The 15,901-nt window shown below is 35.9% G+C and overlaps 1 protein-coding gene across 2 annotated transcripts; it reads right to left on the bottom strand.

Moving 5' to 3' along the window:
* Positions 1 to 1,159: 1,159 nt before the first annotated feature.
* Positions 1,160 to 14,042, bottom strand: kdm8 (lysine (K)-specific demethylase 8). Of its 2 annotated transcripts, XM_015371982.1 has the most exons (8): positions 13,956 to 14,042; positions 7,806 to 8,287; positions 5,753 to 5,925; positions 5,019 to 5,151; positions 4,867 to 4,932; positions 1,618 to 1,767; positions 1,446 to 1,538; positions 1,160 to 1,348 (listed from the first exon to the last, which is right to left on the bottom strand). In XM_015371982.1, exons 2-8 carry the CDS (start codon positions 8,259 to 8,261, stop codon positions 1,184 to 1,186), a joined length of 1,236 nt encoding a protein of 411 aa, XP_015227468.1. In that variant the 5' UTR covers positions 8,262 to 8,287; positions 13,956 to 14,042; the 3' UTR covers positions 1,160 to 1,183. The 2 variants fall into 2 exon arrangements, with proteins under 2 accessions (XP_015227468.1, XP_015227469.1); XM_015371983.1 differs by lacking the exon at positions 4,867 to 4,932.
* Between the last annotated feature and the right edge of the window lie 1,859 nt (positions 14,043 to 15,901).

Genomic DNA, 15,901 nt, shown 5'->3' on the forward strand with positions numbered 1-15,901 from the left:
AACACTATTAATCAAAAAAGGAGAATGCATAGCTCAGATTCAATGAAAAGGTTAAAAACCCACAGGCCCCACATTACTTTAAAAGTAATTGAGTATTGATTAGATTAAAATGAGCCTTAGTAGGTTTGTGAAATCTTAAGTCAGTGGTGTCACTTACTGATTTCAACAAAGCACTGAAGGGTTAATGAAAGTATACAACTTTTGGCCCCAGAATTAGATCCCAGCATGAGCTGTGTTATTATTTCACCGAAGTAACCTTGTAAGGAGTGAGGCTCAGTGTGGAGAACTGTATTACCTGAATGCTGGTATGTAGGTTATAAAAAAAACTCAGCGTATGTTCAGTCTAGTCAGGGGCCACACTGACAAATCAGATAAGAATGTTGTGTGTGTTTATTGAACGTTTGCTTTAACTGAATATCCCCACAGCCCTTCAGCATCACCTGACGAAAACCAGTTTGATTTCCCAAAGCACTACTTCAACCACTCACACCTTTGGATGATAACGTCAACAAATGTGCACACTGGGGCTGATCTGCTTCATTTTGCCACATCCTTGCAATCCTAATAGGCAGATCTGATTGAAATGGACGTGCGGCATGCACGGCTGGGGCTTTGAAAAGCGCAGCATGCACTCCGTCTCATCAGTTATTGTGTTTTTGGGTGCGAGAGAATGAGTTTTACTGTTAGGGCTTTTATCCAATGAGGCTGTTTTAATTTCGAAGTCTGTGTACGCTCAAGAGATTGGTTCATTTATTTCAATCGTTTTCTTCTGTGACCTGCTTGATTGCCACAGCCTGTTGGTTTATTCAGAGTTACAACTGTTCTGTACCTGTAGCTCGCTTGTTTATTAAATTTGAGGACTTGTCTCATTTTCCGAGAATTATGGAAATCACATGTTGTAGGATATTTGTATGAATGAGGTGGAGTAGACAATTAAATAAGCCAATTTTCTAAGAGAATAATATCTAATCAGATTAATATCTGTAGTGTTAGAGTTACTTTTTGCTCTAGTTAGCTTTGCACGGAATAAATGTTTCAGTCATCAGCAGCTGAATTAGGCTAATTGTTCAGCAGTGTGTGTTCAGCATCCAAAGGTTTATGTGATCTAACATTAATGGAAAATGAATAAAATTATCACCTGCACACAATTGGAAATTAAAAAATACTTTATTATGAAATTAAATCATGACCACCAGAAGCTGACAGAGAAGCTGACTTCTAAAGAACGGACATAGTGCCAGTGTTTGACAGGGATAAACAGCACATCTCCAGGCTGTAAGACACACTCCTGATATGGTGCTTTGACAAACTCAGGGAAGCGTTCAGCATCTGGATTCTCCACTTCCACCTGCAAGGATGAGTTTAGAAACAGGAAAACCTGGATTTTTTTTTTTTTTTTCTTGGCAGATAAAACCCAAGCTTTGTCTATTGACTGTCAATCGTACCTGACTGGTGTTGTGAAGAAGCTGAGAATCATGAGGATAAAGCTTTGCTGTGTCCTCTGGGGAGTACAGCCGGATGTATTTGCTTCCCACAACCTTTAGATATGCAAAGGAAATCCCACGTGGTTATACTCAGATCAGATGGCACACGTTTTAGGAGAATAGTTGTAGTCACCTGAGCCAGAAAGTTCTGCTGAGGATCTTGGTGAAGAGGAGATACAGTACCCTGGGGTCCAAACCATGCATTCACAGTGATGTCATCTTCATCACCTTCACCAAGACAGCAATAATCTGGGATGCGGATGTCTTCCTTAAGCTCTGGGATCTTACAGAGAAAATGAAACAAACAAAACATTCTCGGAATAAATTAGTTTTGCATTTACAATGCAATTATGGCACTGACAGCTAGCAGAGCTGCAAACAGTCCTTTGAGTTCATTCACAAATTCATTTATTTGTTTTTGTCACACATCAGCGTTTCAGATAATTAAATTAATTTCAGTAAAAATGTATTCAAACAATAATATTATTTACTATCAGAAAAAAGCTGTAAAAAGCAGCCTTGCCCTATACAAATAAGAAATTGTCCTAAAATTAATTAGCCGAGACACCTTTGGCAGCAAGATGGGCTTCAAACAATTTCTGGAAAGAAATTTTTTACCATGGCTTTGGCGAGATATTTCCCACCTATCTTTGCCAAATTATTTTATCTTAGCCATGTAGAAGGGATTTTGACCAAAAGGATAGATATCAAGGACAAAGTAATCATATTTAAATTTGGACTCTGAACAAGCAGCTCTAAAACAGTTTAATATCCAAGTCATTCAGAGGTTGATGTTGTGTGTTTTGGATCATTGCTCAGCTGTATAACCAAGTGCACCCGAGCTTAAGGTCACAACTAGATAGTAGGATCTTCACTTTCAGAATCCTGTAGTAGAGAGCAGAACTCACGGTACCTTCAATTAAAGCAAGTTGTTTAAGTCCTGAAGAGGAAAAGCATATTCAGGCCACTGCAGCACTGAGCAGCCCCTGATTGAATTTAAATACACATCATATTCGTCCTGTAGAACAATTTGATTGACAAACTAANGGAAGCCGGGGTACCCGGACAGAACCCATGCATGCTCAGGGAGAACATGCAAACTGCAGAAATACCCCAAGAATTGTACACGCAACCTTCTTGCTGCAAAGCAGCAGTGCTAACCAATGCAGCACTGAGCAGCCCCTGATTGAATTTAAATACACATCATATTCGTCCTGTAGAACAATTTGATTGACAAACTAAAACATTTTGTGAAGAGGCAATATCTATAAGATGACACTTTTTCACAGTTCCATCTGGATAGCAGTTGTCATGGTAATATCAATGTGTGCAACATTTGCTAAGAACTTCCAGGATGAACATTTTTTGTAGACTATTGAATTTTTAAATTATAAGCAATAAAACTCCTCAAGTCTAGAGTTGCTATAGATCCTAGTGATGGAAATCAGAAGTTCTAGGAAAGTGGTCAGAGCACTGATATGAGGGAGAAGAAGTAGAAATGTATGAATGTGGAACAAAAATATTACAGTTTCTTTCCAATATGATGCAGAGTTACTTTTCACCTTTAGTGCAGGCTTTTAAAGCTCTCAAAATAACCACCTGTGCTTAATTTGATTTTTCCTAATTTTGGTCACAAAAATGCAGCATTATGTAGAACTTCTCATGTTACTTAATTTGACCTCTTGAGAGTAATTCAATCCGAGATCCCCTTTGGTTCTTTTATACCAGCAACTCTCTATAATGCTTTACCAATGGTCTGCTTTATTTCTTTTTTTTCATCTCGCTGCAACACAAAGTTTCACACTGTAGAACAGAAACTGTCCCACAATATAGGTGTTAAAAAATGTGAACATAACCTCTTTTTTATTATTATGAGAATGGTAATCTAAACTTCCAATCTGTACTTTATGAAGAATTTAATATATCTCTAATATATAAAACATGCAAACTAATTTAAATCACTTTTTTTTCTGGATCTGTCAATAGTTGACTTTGTAATATAAACAAAAGGAGTGTTTTTCTGTTTTGATAATGTCTAGAGTATATAAATAATGCATGATTCCTATTTCAAAGCCTTATCCAAAGTGCAACACCTTACATCAAACGCTGCTTGTACTTATCAAGCATAAATGAGCCTCATCATTGATCATATTTGTGACTGTATCTGATTTTTTTAACAAGCTTTTAAATACAAAGGAAGGCTTATTTTCCTTATAAAGTATATCAGAAAAACTCAGTAGTTTTTCTTTCAATAGTTTTCATTAGTTTGTTTTTTTTCTAAGGTTCTTTACTACTTTGATCAAAAAGTAGATTAATCATAAATGTTTAAGAACAGATAGCTGTTGGATTTTTCTTTTAAAATGAGCAAAACAAACCAAAGTGCAGATTTGACCTAAATCAGTTAATTGTGACAATATTAGGAAGATAATAAAACCCCCTAGAGAAGCGCTCAACCATTTTAGTGTTTCCTGAGGTAAATATATTAACACCATGACAAATATTTTGGTTCATTCTGCAAAGAACTTACAGTATCTTAAGTAGTCAAAACCCTTGAACTTGTTCACATTATTTCATAATATAACCATAAAAACTCAATGTATTTATTTGGGACTTTAATGTTTGAAAGACACCAATTTGGGTATAATTGAAGCAGATTGAAAATGATACATGAGTCTTAATTTTTATTACAAATACAGATCAGAAATGAAGGCTGTGCATTCATTTAGTCCCCTTTACCCAAACAACCCTAAATCAAACCAATCAAACAAACAGGCTTCTGAAGCTCCCTAATTAGTAAACAGAGAATTTGAGCTTATAGTTATTTTAAGAGGTCTGTTAAAGAACAATAGTGAATAAACTGACCGGAGCAAAAAAATTGCTTGGCTCCGTATTTTGAAGGTGAAGGATAGAGAAGACGTACGTGGACGGTGATGTGCGGAGTAGTGGTGGATGTGGAACAGATCTCATCGATTAATATGACTGCGCGAGTGCTCCGCACGATGTATGTGAGCAGGTCGGAGCGGTGACTGAGGATGTGGAATCTGGGGGTCAGCGCCCTTCTAGCTACTTCCGTCCACACCTGCTCCCATCAGTTGATTACTTTATTCATTGTTCTGTTGCTATATACACTCTTCCTCTGCAGTTACTCTTTGATGGATTTTCTTCATCCCCTCCTCAAGTTCTTTTTCAGCCCTTGTTCTGGTTCCTGTGTTCCCTGGTTTGTTATTTCTGGATTTATGCTTCTGTTGCCACCAACCCCCATAATTAAATCCACAGGAAACCATCTCTTCTACATTTGGGTTTTCTACAAACCTCCACTCATCTTGACATAAAAAAAAACACATGACAGAGAAGAGAATAACCCTCATAACTGAAAGCATACCTGATCAAAAAGCTGGTGTTGTGCAAGATAACCCACAGCTTTGTGTCCACTCTCAGACACTCCAACCTGGAAAGCAAACAACCAGGCATAAAAACTCTTCTTGTCCATGACTGGAATCACAATGCAAATTCAAAACAAGAGGCGGCACTCACTTTATTCAAAATATATTTGTCGATGAACTCATTGACCGTAAGCAGCGTCTGTGACCAGTCCTCGTCTGTATAGCGGGACCCAACCTCGACAGGAACAGTCCGGCAGCCGGCAACAGACCTCAGGTACTCTATGCTTTGAGAGCAGAAAGATAATTACTGCTCACAACAAAAAATGGACAGCCATTGTAATCCTTGGAGTGTACAGCAACATGGTAAAACAGTCCTTTTAGATATGAATCAGACATTAAGAGGTTTATGTTAAAAGTCAGAGCGAGCAACAGAAATACACAGAGGACAGCAGTCCTACTGATAAACTAACATGTGAAGACTTGATGAATTAACCCACATGCTGTTTGTTGCCTTCATTTGCACTTATTTAAATTAAAAGAAGCTAAAACTTTCATTTTAATACAATTCAAAAAATGTAAGTTTGTGTAGTCAGTTGTTCTTCTATATAAGAGTCCTCCAGCTTCCCTCTCAGCCTAAGAAGAGCTCTCAGCTCTTGTTACAAGTGTATATCAGTATGATTACTTTGCTTGAATGAATCTTACTGGAGGATAAAGGTAATAATAAAAGCTTATTTTGACAGCATATATGTACATTTTCAAAACTCTTTTCACACAAATTCAGGAGTGTTTTCAGTCTAAAACAGCTTAAAAAAAAAAAAAAACATGCAAAGGATACACCATTAATAAACACAATATTCAGTCCGAGCTGATTCTGAGAAAACCAACCTCCAGGGATGTTTGTTGAAGGCGGGCCAGTGGTCAATTATCCCCTCTAAAATCACGGGTTTGAGAGGAAGGAGGTGGTTTGCACTGAAGCTTTCCAGTGAAGGACACTTAATTCTGGGAACGGACAAGTCTTCTTTGATTAGACCAACATGTGGGCTTGCAATCCTTCTTTTCTGTTAATGATAGTGGAGCCAAATAAAAGAATAAGAAAAGAAACTTTAAACTCCAGAGGATACAAACCAAAAGGGATTTTATACATCATATACTTTACTGTTATTTATATAGTGCTGCGATTTCAGTAATCTGTTTTTTTTTTTTGTTACTTTAACGAAAAACATTTAATTGTCACTGAAATAAAGATAGTGAAGTAAAACCTCCTTTAATTAGGATAACATACAACCAGTGGTGGATAAAGTACATAAAAGTCGTACTTGAGTAAAAGTATTGATACTCGTAGTCAAATCGTACTCAACTACAAATAAAAGTTACTCAGTCAATAATCTCTGTCAATAAGTACTACTTTGAAAACACTTAAGTATTTAAAAGTACATGGATTTAAAAGTACTTGAGTATTCAAAACTAAAAATAAAATGTTCTAACATCAGTACATTTCTGTATAATTTTCAGAGTAATTTTAAAGAACCTTGCAACTTTCAGAAACCACCATATGTATTAATGCACAGAACTACCTGCTACAGATTCTAAACTTCAGCACAAAAATGCCACAAAAAAGGACAGCTATTTTGATTATTATTTCTCATTTAAAAACAAACCAAGAAAACAGGAGAGTCTTAAATCTCCTCACACTTGCACTATGGACTAGAGGTTTAAGGTTGAATCTATTAGCACAAACAAACCGTAACTCTGATTCGAGAACTCATCCTACTGAACAACGTGGCCACATGGTGACAACTCATGGCTTGATAAAATGTATAAACTATAAATTATATCCGCCCTGAGTTTTTTTACATTTGTAAAATATGCAAATGTCTAAAGCGGTTGTGTCTAAATTCAGTCCTAAGGGCTGCTGTCTGCCATATTTAAGTTACATATCAAGAAAGTAAAGCAGAGTGAAAGTTATAATATCCCCCATAATATTATGCAAGTAAAGTAAAGATACTAAAAAAAAATTCTGCAGTACAGTAGTTAAGTAAATGTACTTTGTTACTTTTCACCACTGTATACAACACTATCCACATTTACTGGCATCCTTGTTAGATGGCTATCAAAATACATTTCTTATTTATAAATTTTTACAACAATCTAAAACAAAAACCCAAGCACTTAAACTGTAGACTCGGTCTTTGCTGAAGTTCTCTAAACCTAAGCTTCTTCCTTCCCACGTATGGTCAACCATTCAGCCAAGTTCAACCATTCAGCCAAGTTCCAGTTATTGTTACCATCAAAAAATTATTTTAAATAGATAAAGTAGGTTTCGGATGAAAGGCAATTTTTTTTGGTAAACTTTATTGATAAATGCATACAAGGCATGTTTTCTAAAATCTTCGATTTCATAGAAGAAATATCAGACTTCTCCCATTAACATGATAAATATTGTTTTTTTTTTTTAAATAAACATCTAAAAACTGCATGTCGGGCAACTCTAAGAAACTCTGAGAAAAACAGCCTCACATGCATTTAAATTATCTATACTGTAAGAATATGCAAGTTTTACATATCTTTAACAGGGCACTGATTAGTGTGGAGGTGGTTATGAGTAGAAGAAGGTGACGCCATCTTTTTTTCTTCTAATGTCAAATATCTCAAGCAGCATTGGCCTACAGTTGTTTAATTCTTACTCAGTTTTTTGTGGGCTGTTAAAATGTTTAAGAATTTCTAAGCTTACATTTTGTTGAAGCAATATTTAATCAGGAGAAAAAAAAAGTCAGACAGATCTGGTCTAAACAAAGTGGTCTGACCTTTGAGTTTTTGTAAGGCAATATAAAAATACAAGAGACATTTTATAAAGGGAAAAATATCTTGGCTGCACTGTATAAAACTATTACTTTATGAAAGGACACAATGACACTGGTTAAAAAAGAAAATTACAAACCTTAGCCTCAATGTTTTCTGAATTATCTTCTTCTTTCGCCAATTTTCTTATTCCAGTTTGTAGAATACAAACGATGACCTGAAGTAGATTTTCCATAATGGCTGCGCCCATCAGCAAAGCCATGTCACATGTCCTGATCGCCTGCAGGATCTCCTCCTCTAATGGGTTTTCTCTACAAAGTGCTACAGCTTTAAACAGGCAGCCATAGGAGTAAACTCGCCTCCACTCTTTGTCCACATCACGCCATGTTCCCATGTTGAGTCTCTCCCATGAATAGTCCACGATGATTTGAGCATTGAGAATCTGGCTGGCGCTCGTCGTGTTGCCATACAGCTGCTTTCGGGCCAATTTCAGCATTTCCACAACACTTAACGGTACTTTATCACTAAAGGTCAGCGGAAACTGTTCTTCATTAGGAGGCAGAGCAGCGGAGATTTTCAACCACAAAGATGTCATGGATGAGATGGAGGTCAGCCGATGTTCTGCAAAGTGAAGAATATATTTAGGTAGAAATGAAGCATTAATCTGTAACAAATTAAATTCACCCCATGCACAGACTTACTTGGAGCACATTGATGCAATTTATTTAGAGCTGGAACGTAATCACTTCTATGTTTGGCAGGTTACAGGCCCATCAGTGTAACAATGTGCAAAAACCTGCCCACCCTCATCACACACATACATCCTTGATGCAACATGGAAACAGAAGTGTGTGCACCTAATTTCCCAACTGGCAAACACAAAATGCAGGTGAGGACAGCCTGAGCCAGGTCTGCGCATGTGACACGTGCACAATGATGACAGTTTGCAGCAGGAAATGCCAAAAATGCCTCATTGTCAATAAGTCCATACTTGGACGATCTGTGTCGTTGGAGATGTTGCCAAAACATGAGCACCTGATTTATTTCTAAATGGAGACACAGTCTTGTAAACCTAAAAACAGCCTTCATCTGAATGATTTATTGTTGTTATTAAACCACACGGTTTAATAAGATACTCTGTTGGCCTTCAGCAGTCTTCAGATCATTATAGAGTCTCATTAAAATACACATCTAAGCAAAAACAGCCAATGACAAAAGATAATGAAAAACAGTAAGCCTAAAATAAAAGGTTATTTGGAATGCTTTCAGCAGGGATGTAAACAAATAATCGACTTACTATTTATAAAAGGAAAATTTGTTACATCCAATTAATTGATCAATTAACTTATTAATTGATTAATGTCCAGCAGAGCTGGTCATCCTTAAGAAGAATGTAACTGGTATTTGTACGAGAAGTACTGCCAGAGTGGAGGCATACTAGAGCAGAAACAGGAATCGAGAGTCCAAGTCTAGGGTTTTTTTTTACTCTGTTTAATGCTTCAAGGATGCAGAACGGAGATTATATAGCTCTTTTTGGAAATATCAACAATCCATAAACACCTTAAGTTATCATCTTAATCATAAGAGAAGCATAACTATGGATGGTGGCTAGGGGTGCAGTATTATACATAAATACCTTATGAAATTATTATTCAATCTGTCATTAATTTAGTAAAATTGCATATAAATACAGAATTGATTTAACAAATACAAAATAAATCATATTGGCCTCAGTTAAATATATAGATTTTATTTAAAGGAGTGTATATAATTATTAAGAACACCATGAATTAATGGAAACTGTCACACGTTGAGCAAAGTCATAGAAGAGGGACTAAGGCTGCTTCTGTAGAAACCCTGGCCTCTAATTGAAAGCTTCTCACTAGCAAAGATAAGACAATTTCTTCCTGGTTTTCTTTTAGTATACAATCAACAGTTTTGCAAATGTATATGGTGTAAATACATTTCTAAAAGGTGTTACCATTCATTTACAGCAACATGGGCAGCAGCTCCAGCCTATATATAAGTAGTGTAGCCTCTAAAAGGTGAAGTGGTAGTAGTAAATTTGCAGGGCGCACGCTGATACTGCCGAAGTCTCTGGCAGCTCCCACCAAGTCAGACCACAGCAAGCTGACTTGTAAGTTTATTAGATACAGTCATAGGAAAAAGTTTTGTCACCCCTATTAATCTTAATTATTTTTATTTCTAAATATTTGGGTGTCATTTCAGTTTGATACATCCAATAACTGATGGATACATTTGTATTTCAGTATTGAATTGAGGTTTATTGGACTAACAGAAACTGTGCAGTACGCATTAAAATGAAATTTGACATGTGAAAAAATTTGGGTACCCAAATAATTTTATTGATTTGAATACCGTTAACTACTTTTCACTGACTTACTGAAACACAAAATTGGTTTGGTTACTTCATTGTTCTCCTGTTTGAATCTCCTCATAAGATTCATCATGGGCACCTCAGAACAACTCTCAAATGATCTGAAAACAAAGATTGTTCAACATAGTCATTCAGGGGAAGGATACAAAAAGTTGTTTACGAAATTTAAACTGTCAGTTTCCACTGTGAGGAACATAGTAATGAAATGGAAGAGCACAGGGACAGTTCTTGTTAAGTGGCAGGCCAAGAAAGATATCAGAGAAGAAGAAAGGTGAGAATGGTCAAGGACAACCCACAGACATCCTCCAAAGACCTGCAGCATCAACTTGCTCCGGATGGTGTGACTGTGCATCATTCAACAATTGAGCGCACTTTGCTCCAAGAGAAGCTGTATGGGAGAGTGATGCGACAGAATCCTTTTCTGCAAGCACGCCACCAACAGAAGCACTTGAAGAATGCAAAATCGATTCTGTTTGACAAGTGAGCTTCATTTTGGAATAAGGTTCTCTGGACTCATGAAACAAAGATTGAGTTGTTTGGTCATAAAAAAGGAGTAATGCATGGCGGCAAAAACACTTAGCGTTCCAAGAAAAACACTTGCTACACACAGTGAAATTTGCTGGAGGGTCGATCATGCTTTGGGGCTGCATTGCAATGCTGGCACTGGGAATCTTGTTAAAGTTGAGGGTCACATGGATTCCACTAAATATCAGCAGATTCTCGAGAATAATGTTCAAGAATCAGTTACGAAGTTGAAGTTACATCGGGGATGGATAATTCATTAATGACAATGATCCAAAACACTGCTTCAAATCTACTCAGGCATTCATGCAGAGGAACAATTACAATGTTCTGGAATGGCCACCCCAATCCCCAGACCTGAATATCATTGAACATCTGTGGAATGATTTCAGCAGGCTGTCCATGCTCGACGACCATCAAACTTAACTGAACTGGAATTGTTTTGCAAAGACGAATGGTCAAAAATCCCTTCATCCAGGATCCAGGAACTCATTACATTAAAAGCTAGAGGCTGTTGTTTTTGCAAACGGAGGATCTACTAAATATTAATGTCTCTTTTTCGCTGAGTTGCCCATATTTTTGCACCTGTCAAATTTAGTTTTAATGCGTACTGCACATTTTCTGTTAGTCTATTAAACCTCAATTCAATACTGAAATATTACTGTGTCCATCAGTTATTAGATTGGAACAAACTGAAATAGCTGTTGCAAACACCCAAATATTTAGAAATAAAAATAATTAAGATTAATAGGGGTGCCCAAACTTTTTAATATGACTGTATATTTCAGACCAAACTAGGGATATAGAGGCAAAAGTTGTTTGCCCGGTGTGGTGTAAATAAAATGGCTACACTTTTCATAAAGTTGAGAACCTTTCTAGCCAAAATGTTGACTTCATTGTAAAATAAACAGGAAGAAATGGTCTTATCTTGTTCAGTGAGAAGTACCCAACCAGATGGCAGGGTTTCTATGAAATCAGCCCTAGTCCTAGTCTTGACTTTGACTGATGTGTGACCTTCTAAAATCAATTTAAACTTTATTAAAATTCAATTCAGCACAGAAAAATTAAATCATTTATTTAAACATGAAGTAATTATATTTATTTCTTTAAAAAATAACTATATATATAACTGAAGCCCATATTATCAATTTTATATTTATTAAATTCAGTTTTTATTGCCAGTTTTAATAAAATAAAGACACATTGAAATAATTTTATTCAAAGGTTTTTAAGTATTGAACTGCGGCCCTCATAATCAAATATAGATAACTTCTCAGCTGTGTTTGGGAAGAAAGTTTGTGATGAGAGAAAAGTTGAGGGCATCATGCTAAACATTTCTAACATGACAGAAAATGATGTTGACAATGAATATGGAAGATGGGGGAAGCTTTTGGTTAATCTACTTCATGGAGCCAAGTTTTAACATTCCTCTGAGAACAACCAGAGTCTCCCATTTAAAGGTTTCTCACCACACTGATGGCTAGATTACACTAAAAACTGCAAGCTAATTTACAGTTACCATCCACCTCATTTAACCGAACAAAGGGGAAATAGTCTGACAGCATATCAAAGAAAAATATTTTTTTGTATCGATAGCTTTACATATTTCATTGGAAATGAAGTGTTTAAAATATTTATTCATATTTCTGTATTCAGTAAACCAATAGGTTACCTTTTAGTTTAATAATGTGTTACAAAACATTTTTGGTTTAAACATTCAGTATTTAACAAAGTTTCACAATAAATAGTTAGAATATAATATTGTATGTTTTTTTTATTTTTTTTATTCAGTACATGGAAAACAAATTCATGTATATGGAAAGATCCTCTTCATAGCTAAGAAACAGATTTTTAAGAAAATGGCTGCTTATGAATTATTTGATAGTAGATCGATAAGATCAATTAACCTAGATTAATTAATTTACCAATAACTTGGATATCTGGTTCACAGCCACTTCATCTCCTCAGAATATTACATTTCCTGGGTATCAGTTCACAGCATACAGCGCATATAAGAAAACATCTTAAAACATTTTGATTCATTTTTTTATCTAAACTAGGTGTGAACAAACTGCACCAATGCAAACACAAAAAGGGGAAAACCCCCTAAAATATCTCACACAGTCCACAGAGACAGAATTAGTCACTTTAGATTCTGAAGTCTGAGAGGTGCAATGTTCAGCATACAGTAAAACAATTAATTACTGTTTTAATTCATTTTTTTTTATTTTAGTTACAGACATTTTGAGCTAAAGTGTACCTAGCTCAAAAAGTGTACTGGTACGTATTTAATTTAATTGTTTTATTATTATTTTATTGTTCTTGTTTGTTGATGACCCATATGCATCTTTAAATCCCAGTGAAAGACAAAAATGTTTCCTATTCTGCTTTATTATTTTTTTCAATCATAGTCAAAAATATACAGATCACTTTACTCAGTGAATATATTTGACCCCTAAAAGCCAAAAAATGTATTACTGACTAAAAACCAGCTGAAGGGTGATAAAAGCAGACCAGCTTTCCCTTCACTGGGAATCACCTCATCAATTTAGACAGGACTCTTATCAGTATCAAGGTATAAACATGTTTACAAATAAGTTACAGATTATTTCTACTTCCATGATGTTCTTCCGTATTAATCTGAAGGGTTAAGGGGAGATACCACATTTAATTCAGACTGTATGCAGCTTTAGTTACACACTGCTCCACCTGTTGCTATACACAGAACCTGCCAAGTCCTTAAAGATAAGTGGTAATGCTTGCATGGTAATAACATCAGGAATGCATTTTTTTCCTTTTGCCTTATCTTGTCTATGTGAATCCCTTTAGCAGCAATTTAACCTGAATTGATTAAGACACAGACTTTTTAAAAACTGATTCTTTTTCTTCCCTACTGTGCACCAACAGTCAGGTGGATGAAAGAAGGCAACATCTTTCCCTTAATTAAAGACCAAAGCTACAGATGTTTAATCAAAACGACAGGCATTTAAATAAATACATCCACAGAATGTCTACGGTGGTCTAGCATAACAGTATTAACTTTCTTGAATTAAATATTGTAAATTAATTTTTAAATATTAAAGTTATGGACATATATCTTGATGCATGATGGGGACCTGGATAATTTGCTTCACAATTTTTTTTGTGACTAATGACTAAAGTTAAAAGGAAATAACAACATAAAAAACGACTTTAGAGTAAAGAAATTATTTCATTATAACAGACAGTCCGTTTAAAAAAAAGCTAATGTTTAAATCGTATAAACATGGATCTTAAATTAATATCAGTGAAGAACGCTAACTATAAGCATCCTCTTAGCACAATACTAATATTAAAATTTGACGTTACAAATTAAAAAGGTATATTTACCTGTTAAAACCTTACATAAACCGCAAAACCATTTTAAAACTCGGAGGAAAGATTCGCAGCTCGATTCCCGGTGTCACAGCAAAACACTCCGATCGAAACTTAGACCATGAGTAACATTAGTTCCGCCTTGTCTTTCAGGTTGTATAGAATACAGAGAAATTGTCCAATTTGCGTTATGAATATGTTTTGGATACCATATAGACGGGTTTGAGTCATATTATTCATTATATTATAGTGATAGCAAAATAAATATTATTAACCCAGTGTCTGGTATAGATCTACAACTATTCATGTCAAAAATAAGATACAGACGTGTCAATCCACTCCTGACCCTGCATAATACGCATTTTTGTACTATAATGAGAAAACTGCAGGAAACCTTCCCTTCTTCAGAAAAAAAAACACAAAATGAATTCACGCTCACACTTGTTTGGCTTGTGTAGGCAGTTTCCTACTATCTATACACTCACCCACATCACACTCCCACACAGTTACATTTGTCCACACCACGTCTTAGCTTCCATGTAGCAGCTCAGGAAATCTGTTCATCTCTTTCCTCTGAATTCTGTCTTTTCCCTTTTGTCAACCAAGGGTAATCGAGCACAGTCAGCACACCCTTATTAACATAAATGTTGACACCGATGCATCTGTCTCAACAGGTGGACAAGCTTCATAATTGTGCTGCATAAAGATAACTCACATTTTAATAATAAATCATGGAAAACAACTATTACACAAAAAAATTGCTCCCCTCTTCATTCCAAACGAAACTCCAGCTGGTCATGATGTGTTGTGCAAATAGAGATTAATTGAAGCATTACATATTTATGTCTGCTCATGTGAAGCTTGAACATTTAAATCTTAGACAAAAGATTTATCCTTTTGATGTTACATTGGTACTTTTTTTTCATAATCCTCTGCCTTTTTTTCCCACAGAGATGTGGCACGAACAAACACAATAGGAAGTCTTCATTGGTCTAGAATCTATAAACCCTCAGCATTATTATCAAATGTCAAACTCTTTGTGAAATTCAAATAATCTCGGTGGAAATCGCTGAGCTGCTCTTGTATGTAAGGCAGACGGAAACACGAGAGAGATGTGCTGCCTTTCCAGGAATCTCTAGGGATTCCAGACGCCTCAAGCATTTCTATTCACTCTCACTGTGTAAACATTCAGAATCCTTGTGTCTCGATCTACTGTTCACTTGCTTTTACAAAGGTTAGAAATCACTGTGATAACCATGACGGCAGCTTGTTCACTGAAATTTATCATGCCTTTGCTACTATATTAGTGGGTAAAAACAAAACCCAAAACAAGAAATAGGGCTGTTTTACATGGGATACAATATAACAAAACATTTAACATCTTAGAAATTAAGTTAAGGTTATGCTGGTATTGGTTACCCACTCATCCATGACAACATTAAGTGCTTAAGCAGAAGACAATTAAATTTCTGTTGTTAATTGAAGATGTTTTGCCTCTCATCGAAAAGGCCTTTTCAGCTTGCAGAATTAGATTAGGGTTAGGAAAAATGTAATTAGATTTAACTTAGATCCTGAAACATAAAGACGTGTTTAAAAAAATCTGCCTATAGTGCAGCTAAAAAAATGCCACTACATGTCTGCACCTATATTATACAGAGACGCCAGGCCTGTGCTGGTCAAACATGCTGTCTTTATTTCACTCTACAAGGAAAACAAACTCACACCATAACACAAATGCTGTGTATGTGCCTATCTGCTTGTGTTAGCGACTGAGGGGGTCCCAGCAGGAGAACTGATGCATTATTCACACACGTTATACTCTGCGGCTGTAAGACAGTGTGGGGACGAGCTAAAGGCTACAAGTCTGGCAACGCTGTCCCTTGCTGTGCTGTCAGGACCCACTTCATGCATAGAGGTCGGCAACCTTTGTCTTATTTATTTGGCGAGGGGGCTTTTGTTTG

Source organism: Cyprinodon variegatus, unplaced genomic scaffold (assembly GCF_000732505.1).
Source record: "Cyprinodon variegatus isolate N-32 unplaced genomic scaffold, C_variegatus-1.0 Scaffold68, whole genome shotgun sequence".
NCBI lineage: Eukaryota > Metazoa > Chordata > Actinopteri > Cyprinodontiformes > Cyprinodontidae > Cyprinodon > Cyprinodon variegatus.